The 12,249-nt window shown below is 38.2% G+C and overlaps 1 protein-coding gene across 5 annotated transcripts in view; it reads right to left on the reverse strand.

Moving 5' to 3' along the window:
- The window catches only part of KDM6A (lysine demethylase 6A), a 219,497-nt gene that overhangs the window by 155,435 nt on the left and 51,813 nt on the right, over nucleotides 1–12,249 (reverse strand). For 4 of the 5 annotated variants that reach the window (XM_058186111.1, XM_058186116.1, XM_058186115.1 and 1 more), the window contains exon 4: nucleotides 9,252–9,301. The exons of the other annotated variant lie outside the window; for it this stretch is intronic. In XM_058186111.1, coding sequence (XP_058042094.1) covers nucleotides 9,252–9,301 — 50 coding nt within the window. The remainder of the gene's footprint in view (nucleotides 1–9,251; nucleotides 9,302–12,249) is intronic. 5 annotated transcript variants of the gene reach the window in all.

A 12,249-nucleotide genomic window follows, 5' to 3' on the forward strand; every position in this document is an offset into this window, starting at 1 on the left:
CAACAAAACATTTGATGGGCCTGTGATCACGCCCCAAAATCTTAGCAATTTCAAGAGCGCTGCATCCCTCTGAAAGACTTTTTACAATTTTTGACTTTTCAGTTTTATCTCCTTTTTGGCACATTTTGCCTGTGGGAAAGAAGCTGCCTAATAATTATGCACACCTTGATCCCCTTAGGCCACACTCTCCCTCATTACACAAATACACATCACCTGATCTGCTTATATCCACTAAGCATTCAAGTTTATATAGCTCGGAGGTGGAAAATATGCATAAAAATGATACGGTCAAAATACCAATTTGCCTAACAATTGTGCAGAATGTATTTATTAAGTTGGATGTACTAGAGATGTTCTAATTAACTTTTCCATATCAAGCAATTTATCAGTCTTCAACTGCTGTGGAATGAATCCCATCAATCAATCGATGTCATATACATGCAATCCTCAACTTACAACCATTCAATTAGTGACCATTAGAATTTCCAATGGCATTGTCCTCACATCTACAACCGTTCCGTATCCCCACAATCATGTGATCACAAACTCAGCATTTTGGCAACCAGCTCACAAATACAATAGTTGCAGCATTGCAGGGTCATGTAATTGCCATTTGTGACCTTCCAAGCTGTTTTCTGACAAAGTCAATCCAGAAACTGGCAGTAAAGTTTGCAAATTTCAATCATGTGGTATCTCACTTAACAACCATGGCAAAAAGATCATAAAATTGGTTGCAGTTATTTGATGCGTCGCCTGACAACTGCATCACTTAACAATGAGGACTACTTGCAAGTGTTTTGTTCAAATGTAGCAACTTTTGAAGAATTAAATCATTCTGCTTAGATAGTAAGAAAGGTCAGGGAATTCAAAGTTCCAGAAGATAAATTCAAATCAAATATCAGAAAAATCACTTAAACATTAAGACACTTTGACAGTGAAATCAACTACACAAAGAGGTAGTAGATTCCCCACTGGAAGTATTCAGGTAGTGGTTATATAGTTAAGATTATTTTAATTTGAATTTCTATACTAAGCAATGGGTTGTCAATGGCACATACTGATCCATCCAATTTTATTATTCAAAATAGATTTGGGGTGTTTTGTTTTTGTTTGTTTGTTTTTTTATTGAAAAAGTTTTACAAGATTTTTCCCCATACACCCGCCCCTCCCCCCAACCCTAACCCTTCCCCTCCCTCCTTCCCCCATCCCCTCTCCCCCACCCCCGACTTCCCAGAGCAAATACAGGTTATCGTATCTAACAATCATAAACTAAAATATGCTAATTAACATAAACTCCCATCCCTCTTCTTGAACCTCAACTCCCCTTTTCCATAAAAAAAGAAGAAAAAGGAAAATATTAATACTACTACAATTACCTTCTATTCATTTAAAAGCTATTTAATATTTTGTTATTTCAATCTCCATTATATATATATTTCAAAAATAATCTTTCAAATATGGTGATAATTCTACCTTCTCATCTAAGTCCATTAAATTTGAAGTCCAATCTTCTGTAATAAACAATATCCCATCTTCCAATGTTGTAATATCAAAAATTATTTCTCAGTATACCTTATAATCCATCATATTTATATCTTCATCATACTTAATAATAAACATCATCTTTCCTTATATGAATTTAACATTTACCTCATATTCTTCCCCATATTCCCCATACCATAACTTTCTAAACAATTTACACCCTATTTATCATACAATTCATAACTTCTTTCTACTTTTTCTATTCAGAAATATCGCTTATAATTTACCCTATCCCATGAAAGGAAAGTCTTTTCATTTGAAAATATTACACTTCTTTACTCCTTGATGTTTACGTTTAGTAGTTACGATCATACTCTGATTCTTCCCTACGGCTTTCTGTGTTTCTTCTCCCAAATTTACAACCCCAATTTTAGGTTGTATTTGCTTTGCTTCCTTTTCCCCCCTTTTTTCAACTCTCAACTCTCCTTTCATCTTAACTTCTAACAATGACAAACTTCCAACCTTCAATACTTTGGTATAAAAATCTCTTGCTTTAAAAACTGTATTAAGACAATATCTCCCTCCCTTATAGTTTACTGTTAATCCAGGTGGTACATTCCATCTATACTGTATCTGGAGATTTCTAAGCTGATCCACCAGAAAAGCATATTCTTTTCTATTTCTTAACATTTTAGAAGGAATTTCTTTCAGTACCAATACCTCTTGTCCCAATATTTGAATTTTATTTTTATAAGAAACTTGTGAAATTTCATTCCTAATCTTCCTAGATGTAAAATAAATTACTACATCTCTTGGCAAATGTCTCTGCTTTGCAACCCATGAATTAACACGGTAATTTTTTTCAATTTGGATTTCAAAGTCCACTGGTTTCTGTCCGATCAGCTGTGCAAAAGCCTCTGCAAAAAATCTTTTTCAAGTCCTCTCATTTATTTTCTTTCAAACCTCTTACTCTCAATGCTAATTCCATAACTCTATATTGCAATAGAACCCTCTCTTCTTCTGCTCTCTCTGCCTTAATCTGGAGCACCTCTATTTTATTTTTTAAGTCCAAATTAACTTGATTAATTTCTTCAACTCTATCAACTGCTTTATATTTTCTGCTTTGGTCTGAAACTCCTCTATTTTGCTTTTTAAATTCAAATTAACTTGATCCATCTCTTCCACTTTTTCACGCAATTGTTTTGTGTATTCAACCAAAGTCTTAAATGCTGCCAGCACTTCTTCTCATATCTCTTCATCCTCAGCTGCAGCAAAGTTTTTAATTTTCAATATTTTCTCCTCAATTTCCTTAATTTTTTTAAGGAAATTTGAGCCTTCAGAAATTCCTTCAGCTCCTCTTGTAATTCATATAGTTGAACTAACAGCGCTCCAACTTCCTTGAAAACAGCAGGCTGTATTTGTACAGAAGCCATCTTACTTTAATTTTATAATTTGAAACAAAGTCAAAGTCTTTCCATAAACACAGTATTTAAGATAAATTAGGTCAGTTGTATAATCCTTCCAGCTTTCACTTTATAGTTTCTTCATATAAATGTATAATCCAGCAAGTTTAAGCAAAGTTACAAACGGTAACAATGTTAATAAGCACCTCTTTGTCTTTCACTTTCCCTTTATACTCAGATGCCATTTCCTTTCTTCTCAAACAAAATCCACACAGGGGGTTGATGTCTGGTACTTACATCTACCTTGCCTCCTGAGATTGCTCTGTCTGGTTAAGTCAAAAATTCATTTAAACTCATTATTGATCGCAGATGTGGACATGGCATTTTGCTCTGCCAAAAAAAGGACAGAGGAGTCCTGGATCCAGAGCTCTTCGGGCTACCAAGGGAGCTCTTCCCTTCTAGCCTCCAGGATCATTCCTGGGGCTTTGGGGGGAGCTCTACCTCCATCCGATCGCTCACCTTTCCCTCTTCGCCTGAGGGAAAGGTTTCCAAGCTGTTAGACAGCTGATTTTCGCTGTCTTAGCGGCTCTACGCGATCCAGGGCTGGCAGTCTAAAAAGACTGTCCTCAACGACCAGCGGAGCCACAGAAAGTCCCCTTACTTCCAAATAAGTGTTTATGTTCAAGGAGGCCTCATTCTGATGGAGAAAAACCAGTATGTAACACTATATCGTTTGGTCTAGGCTCTTAAAAATGGAGATTTTTTTTTACACTATGTCTCATTTCAGCTATCATGAATGCCACCTTCATATTCATAATAATCCAGTCTAAGCATCTGGTAGGTTGTGCAATGAACCATAATAAAGTTGAAGAAAAAGACAGGCTAATTCTGGCTACACAATTCCAAGCCTTAAGAACAAATGCATACAAAGCCATAATTGAGAAGTAACAGATAACAAGTGCCACCTTTGCAAAGAAACTGAAGAAACAGTGGATCATCTAATTAGCTGCTGCAAGAAGGTTGCACAGACTGAATACAAATGATGGTATGACAAAGTAGCAACAATGGTGCATGGGAAGAATATGCAAGAAATACTATTTGCCTGCAAGCAAGAACTGATGGAACCATAAAAATAAAGTAATAAAAAATGAAGAAGTGAAAATGAAGTGCTCTGCGACTTTAGAATTCAAATAGACAGGCCCATGCCACATAATACCATTGTCCAATAAGACAAAAAAATCTGGATAGTGGATGTGGCAGTACTTGGAGACAGCAGAAGAGAACAGGAAGAACTGGAGAAAATAACAAAATACAAAGACCTGCAAATAGAAATAGAATGACTATGACAAAAGAAAGCAAGTGTAGTACCCATAGAAATTGGTAACTTGAGTGTAATCCCAAAAAAAATTGGAGCACTATTTGAACACCATCAGCAATAACAAAATCAGACAATTGCCAAAGGCAGCTTTGCTTAGAACAGCTTACATCTGTGATGATACATTTAAGATGATCAAACATCCTCATCTGCCTATCCTAGGTCCTTGGGAAGGCCTTGATAGGTGGACAAAAATGCCAAATCCAGTCTAAACTTTTGGCTGATGGTGCGACAAACCATAGTAACAACTTTTAAGCTGAATTATACAACAAAACCTGAATAGAACATTAGCATAACAATTAGTGTAATAGTATTCCTCTTATAACAACTCCAGAGTATAGAATTTACTTTTTAAAAAAGCAGATGTACCCTGCAATGACATTTTCAACAAATTACTCTGTGACTCAAAAAATTTTCCCAGGACAATTACTTGCAAGCCAGCAACCCCTAATGATAATCTCTTATGTACAAATTAAAGAAACAGTGGTCCCAACACAATATCTTTGCACATTTGCTTTCTTATTCTTGTTGACTCTGTCTCGTGCTATTTTGACCAGTTGCTAGTCTATAAAATTACCTGTCCCCTTATATCACTGCAGGTGAGTTAGATCACATATTTTGTGAGCGATTTTGTCAAAGGCTTTTTTGAAAGTCCATTTAAACATCATGCATCAGGTCAGTTTGATTAACCTTTGGTTTCCTTTATCGTCCCTCAATCCCTTTTTAAAACTGAGGTAAAACTAACTAGTTTTTTAATCCTTAAGAATAGATGCCACTATTAAAGAAAAGTTTATATTTTTGTGAAAAGATGAGCAATTTCATATCAAAATCATTTAAGAACTCTCTGGTTAACAATATATAGCCTATACAAATTATTAATTTGCCAATTTTGCTAGTATTATCATCTTTCATTACCTCCATCTGTTTCTATCTGTGCAATTTTTCTTCTGAAAAAGCCATTTCAGGCTTGAATATTTCTCTTATGTGCTCACTGGTAAAAATAAATGCAAGAATTATTGAGTTCAATACTGGCTTCCTGAGCATTCCAAAGAATTGGACTATAGTTACAATACAAAAAGTGATGAGGGATGTGGCTAACTCCAGTTCAATTACCTTGTTAAGCACAGTAACAATCTAGGCCAGTGACCCACAACCTTTGTGGCTTGGTGGCCTGACTGAGGGAAGGCAGAGGGGAACTGGGCCATGTGAGTGGTGGGCTGCCACTCATGAACACACAGCCTTTACGTGAGTGGCGGACTGCCATGCATGTGTGCAGCTCGACTTGCACGAGTGATGGACCGGCGGGTCGGTGCTTGAATGCCCATCAGCCTGTCGCTCATGAAGTTGAGCTGCATACACGCATTCTAGTCAGCCACTCACATGGCCCAATTCTGAATAGGCCACAGCCCAAGGGTTGGGGACCCCTAATCTAGGCAGCTTCTTGAGATACTAGTTACTGGATGGTATAGAATAATATCTGGTAGAAAAGTGAGTTGAATTTAGGGAAACAAAGTCAATGCTCAATTAGTGTTGTCCTATGTCACTCAGTAGAAAAGTACTCCCTTTATGCTGCCTTTATTAGGGACAACAGTATCAAAATCAAGTTATTGATTTTTATTTATAAAGTAAATACTAATTTAATATAAAATAATCCACAAGAATGTAAAAGCAGAATCAAAATATGATGGACGAAAGCTCTCTAGGTAAACCCAAGGGCAACAGCATACTGTCTGTTAAACATTTTAGAACTAAAAGCAAAAAGAGCAAACAGAACGAACAACAGAATAAAAATATAATATGTAAAAAGCACAGAACAAGTAATTAGAGATAAGTTGACAAGTGTGGGGGAACTTGTTGGATGGTAATATTGGGACCTATTGGAAAAGAGAATGACTATGATGCATTTCTCTCTGGATATCAATAATACAGAATGGAAGAGGATATTGGAAGTGGTGTCACTCTCTATATCAAGAATGTACAGAGCTAATTTTATTAAAATTATTATTAAAACTTATTATAAAAACAATCAAGAAAATAAGGGTAAATGTTCATATAATAACAAAAAAATCAAATTCTTAATTTCATAAATATATTTATCTGCAAAAATGAATCACACAGTTTTTCTATGGATTGCTAGGGATCTGCAGTTGGTCATTACTTATTAACTTGTTCATAAAGCATCAAAATTCCAGTCACCAGAGAAAAGGCCCAAATTTTTAGATAAAAAGAAAAATAGTTTTCAAATAGTTCATAAGCAACCCCAAATAACAAAAATAGATATTAAAATAGCAAAAAGAGTTAGGAAATAGGAGGGAGGGTATGAAATCCAAGAAACATATAGAAAGTATCTACAGACCCCATACACCCAAGGGCATTGCATGCCAAAACAACTACTCAGTTTCCTCAAAAATAAGACGCGGTCTTATTTTCTTTTGACCTCTGAAATAAAGCTTATTTTTGGGGATGTCTTATTTTGTTAAATACGGGAGACAGTGAACAAGGGGGCTGATAGGAGTGGGAGTGCCGCTACTAGCCCCATCCTCTCCATCCCACCGTCTGCCCATGGCCACAACGGACCAAGCCTCTTGGCCACCGTCTGCCCATGGCCACAATGGCCTCTGCATGCCTGCCTGCCGCTGCTGGGAACCAGTGGCACCTGGGCCAGGCTGCTTTTCAGCGAGATCAATAGGTGGCAGCAGGAGTGGTTCTCCACACTGACCATGTTGCTGCTACGCAACCTAATGCTGCCCTGCCTGATCTCAGCTCTGGCCACCATCCTGCTGGTGCTCTTGCAGCACCTGGCGTGCTGTTGGGATTGAAAATTCGATTGCACTCCATGAGGGAGCTTCCAACCCTGGGGGATGGTTGTCTGAAAGCTGAGATGGAGCATCAGTGGGGGAAGAAGGGAAGGAGAATGCGCGCATCTTCCTCGACACAAAACTTCACAATAAACATGTCTCAAAACAGCAGCACACACGTCAGTGCAAGTGTGGGCCTTTTTGGCTGGTGTGATCGAACTTTGAACCTGAAGAGTGGGCCGGGCAAAAAATAAGGCAGCAGCAGAATAGTCACAGTTGAAGTAGATGTCAAAGGCAGCCAGGGCATGTCAAAGGCTTTTTGTCAGTGCAAGTATGCCAAAGGCTTTTTGTTGGTTCAAGTGTGCCAAAATGCGGGGCTTTTTGGCCGGCTCGGACTCTCTCCCAGAACGGGGATGGCACTACTGAGGGAGAGAAGCTGGTGAAGGTGTTGGTTGCACAGCAAACTGACTAGCAGTCCCTCGCTGTGCGGCTCTTCCAACTTGGGATGAAAGGCGATGGAGCGGACACTTGGGAGCTTCTTTTTTGATGCCAGTCACACACATGCACCCCCGCACACACAATCAGGTGGTACAGGCTAGCTTTATTCTCCTAAGATCATAGATCTGGGCCGACTCATCCTGCGAGAACGAAGAGCCCTCGTGAGGCCAGCAGCAGTATAGACAGCCACTCCGTGGCCAGTACGGCACCCACCGCAGCCGAGAAGCGTCCCAGCAGCAGGTTGCACGGAGTCTGGGGCATGATGAGACCTTGGCCAGGGAACATGCAAGAGCAGCAGCATGGTTAGGGTTAGGGTCTTGTGATGGTGGCAGCTTCTGAAATCGATCCAAGGAGGAACGGATGGCTTGTTCCCTTTCAGCCCTTTCTGCATTCGCCAAAAGAGCCAAGTGGCAATTGCTTGGGGAGAAAAGAAGGTAAGGTGGGGGTGGGGTGATAAATAAACCTTCCTCTCCCCATAGGCACCTCCCAATGCGAGCAACGTCAGCTGGCCATGCCCACTGCCCCACCCCCTGCTGAGAACGATCTTAACTAGGGCTTATTTTGTGGGGAGAGCGTATAGTGCAAGCAGCATGAAAAATCAGGCAAGGACTTATTTTCAGGGAAACATGGTACATAGAGAGATTCTTTTCTTTCATGCCATCACTCTGCTGAACACCTAATACTCACAGTACTGTCATGTCTAAGTATATTTACCATGGTATATGGCTGTAGTAGTAGTATTATACTTCCCATCTTCCCCCTCTTATTAGTATCATTATTATGATTATTATTGTTGCTTTGCATGTATACTGAGAACTTTTGCCCCAAACAAATTCTGCATGTGTCAAATCACACTTGGCTTTCCAATAAAATTGAATTTACAAACACTATCAATGTCATACCAAGCTAAACTAAGACATTCATCTCCACAATTTGTCAATACTGATGTTTTGGAGACTTGGAATTGTTAGTCAAATTCATGGAAAACTAAACTAGCAATAAGCATTTAATTGCTTTTGGGTTCAAATACAACATCATTATTGATAATTACTAGAGAACACTGCAGGAAAAGTCTAATACAGGCAGTCCTCAACTTACACCACAATTGAGCTCAAAATTTATGTTGCTAAGTGAGAAATTTATTAACTTTTTTGCCCCAGCTTTTACGACTTTTCTTGCCACATTTGTTAAGTGAATCACTGTAGTTGTTAAATCAGTAACATGGTTGCTGAGTGACTCTGGTTTCCCCATTGAATTTGCTTGTCAAAAGGTTGCAAAAGTGAATCACATGACTCCAGGAACTGCAACGTCATAAATATGAGTCAGTTGTCAAGCATCCGAATGTAAATCATGGGACCATGGGGATCCTGCAATGGTTGTAAGTGTGAAAAATGGTCATATGTCACTATTTTCAGTGCTGTTGTAACTTCAGTCACTAAATGAACTGTTGTAAGTTGAGGACTACTGTACACTCAAGTATCTGCTTGGCGACTATGAGAAACAAGATGCTAAACTAAACTGGAATCTAGTAGTGATGTTGCTATCTTCTTAACATGGAAATTTTAGCCATGATAAATATCAATGTAAACAATAATTAACAATAACCACTGTGGAAGTAATAGTTTAAATATTAAATATTTCTTTATAAAATAAAAAAAAACATACTAATTGCTGACAATTTAAATCTATACAGACCTTCCAGTAGTCAGATTGTAAACTGTAGTACCTCTGGTATGCAGATAATGCTGAAATAGAAAAAAATATTTATGAGAAAACAATACAAACTATAGGAAGTAATAGCATCATGCCTCATCTTAACTGGTCAATATATTTAATAAAAATATTCTGGCTATATAAGTTACTGCATAGGAGAAACAGAAATAAAATCATATACCCATTTATATAGAATTTCAGCAAAATTGTTATGGATATAATTTATATGCACTTATTTTTACATTCATATTCACATGCATTTATGAATTTTATTTTTATTTCAACAATCTGTGCATCCTAGTGAGTATACATTGTGCCTAATAATCAAAAGTCTCATAGGTTCATAGAAATTATGAAATTTTTAACTCATACACTGAAGAATTCATGTAAGAACATTTTTTGTGATGAAAAAAGCCACACTTTTACGTTAAAAGACATAACAAATGGGTAATACCGGAGTGCCGTATGTATTTATTTACTTTAAAATAGTATTAAATATTTTAATAACAATTTTAAAAATTGCAGTGCTTTTTTAAAAAGCTTGAATGGACACAGACAGAAGCAGCAGAGAAATACAATCATCTTGCAGCAAGCTGGGGGGCAAAAAAATTAATAAATAGAATAGTAGGAAAGATAGGCTGGGAAAGTGCAGGATGTAGGAAACTAGTACCTGGGAACTAAAGAGAGAAAAGAGAGAATGTGAAGGTAAAGATAAAGAATTGGAGGAAAAGGAAGTGGGGAAGGTTGGATAGGAAATATTAGACAGAAATATTGAGGGGACTTAGTCCAGGAAAAGTAAAAAGTGGAAAAAGGAAATCAGATGCAGAGGAAATGCTTTGAGACGGCTCCAAAAGTAAAGAAGACAAGAAATTTAGGACTAAACAGGTTTTTAAAAGTTGAGGGGAAACAAGGGAACATGAACAGCCCATATCCAATCCTTTTGTAGGCTCTTTTTATTTTTCTGTAATAGAAGTTTTAAAAAGATTAAAGAGTAAAAGCCCCATATTATTTTTAAAAAAAGATTCTAAACCAGTGCAAGTTCAAGCTTCAATTTATACAAAACAAAAGAGGTAAGATACCAATGAAGAACTACTGCTCTCCAGATTGCTACCCATCTCAAATTTGCTAAAGACCACTTCAATGATCAGCAGACTTCTGAAACAAAATTCTGGATAGATTGGTTGAAAAATAATCTTTCTGGCATTGATGAGAAGCATTATCTTTATAGAGAATGAAATGATGCATTTCAACAAAACAAAAAAATTCCCAATCATGAAATGTGGTGATGGATATATCATGGTTTGGGGCTGCTCGAGCCCTCTGCCAAAGAAAATGGGCTTCTATGCTCCATTCGTGGCTGCGACAACCTCCTGCAAACCTCTGCCAGCAAATATGGAGCTCCATTTTCAGTGGCATAGGCACCGTGGGCCAGTCCTTCGCTGTTTCCAGGGTGGCCGCGTGGGCAAAATCTAAGCATCCCATGGGGCAGATCTGGCCCCCAGGCCTTGAGTTTGACGCCCCTGGCCTAGCTGTTATGTTGACTGGGACTGCTGGGAATCATACTTCAGTAACCGCAGGATGCCAGAGATGTTTTGTCACTTGCTTTATGCAGCCCAGTTAATACATAGTCAGTTTTGCTAGAATCATTTTAATATTTTCAGTCAGCAGTGATATTTTGATATAAAATGAAAATAATATGTTTTCAGTCTGGGAATTCCTATATAGGTAGTTCTCAACTACCTATAGTTCCATGGCTTAGGACCCGGGTACTTACGAGACCGCCTGCTGTTACCCTTTGCCTCCCACCGACCCGTACGCTCTCACAGAGAGGGTCTCCTCAGGGTGCCGTCCGCCAAACAGTGTCGGCTGGCGGCCCCCAGGAGTAGGGCCTTCTCTGTGGGGGCAATGACGCTCTGGAACGAACTTCCCCCTGGCCTGCGTCAAGTGCCTGATCTTCGGACCTTCCGTCGTGAGCTTAAAACATATTTATTCATTAAAGCGGGACTGGCATAATTATTGATGAATTTTAATTGGGTATTCTTAATATTTTTTAAATTTTAAATCTAAATTTTAATAATCAGCCTTTAAAATTTGCTCTTTTTAAATGTTGTTTTAAATTGTATATATTTTGTTTTTATTCTGGCTGTACACCGCCCTGAGTCCTTCGGGAGAAGGGCGGTATAAAAATCTAATAAATAAATAAAATAAATAAATAAACTTACAACCAATTAACAATGGTTTGAAATTATGATAGCCTCTGAAAAAGCCATTTATAACTTAAATTCATATTTGTCACTGTTGCAAACTATCATGCCGCGTTCTGCAGGCATGTGATCATGATTAAGTCACTTGGCAACCAGCTTTTATTTACAAATAGTAGCAGCATTCTATAGTCATGTGATTGTGATTTATAATTTTGCCACATTCCAGCAAAGACCGACGAAGCTAAATTTGCTTAACAGAAGGAAGCTCGATTTGCTTAACTATCACAGTGATCTGACTTACATTTGCTGTCAAAATGGTCATAAAATTGGATCTGGTTATGTTATGACTTGACTTACGACTGCAATGACTTATGATGGAAATTCCAATCCCTGTTGTGATAATATTTCAAGGATTACTGTAAAAAACCTGAAGCACTTAGCCTGGGTAATATTATTGGCAAGGACACTTCTAATGATTAAAATTTATTATATTTTATGTTCAAAAACCTTTACTATATTGTTACTGTATAACAGTGATGGCTAACCTTTTCTGAACCAAGTGCCGAAAGCACGCATGTGCCATGTCTGACAGCACATGTGTGCGCACACACCCATAATGCAATGTGTGCATGGCCCCCACACATGTGCATGCAACAACCCCCTGCATGCACCCCAGTCGCGCACATGTGCACACGACCCCCTGCATCCACCCCACACTTGTGTGCAACCCCCCATGTGTGACCCCCAATGCATTCACATGTGCTGACCGCATGTGA

The sequence above is a fragment of the Ahaetulla prasina genome, chromosome 5 (assembly GCF_028640845.1).
Source record: "Ahaetulla prasina isolate Xishuangbanna chromosome 5, ASM2864084v1, whole genome shotgun sequence".
Taxonomy (NCBI): domain Eukaryota; kingdom Metazoa; phylum Chordata; class Lepidosauria; order Squamata; family Colubridae; genus Ahaetulla; species Ahaetulla prasina.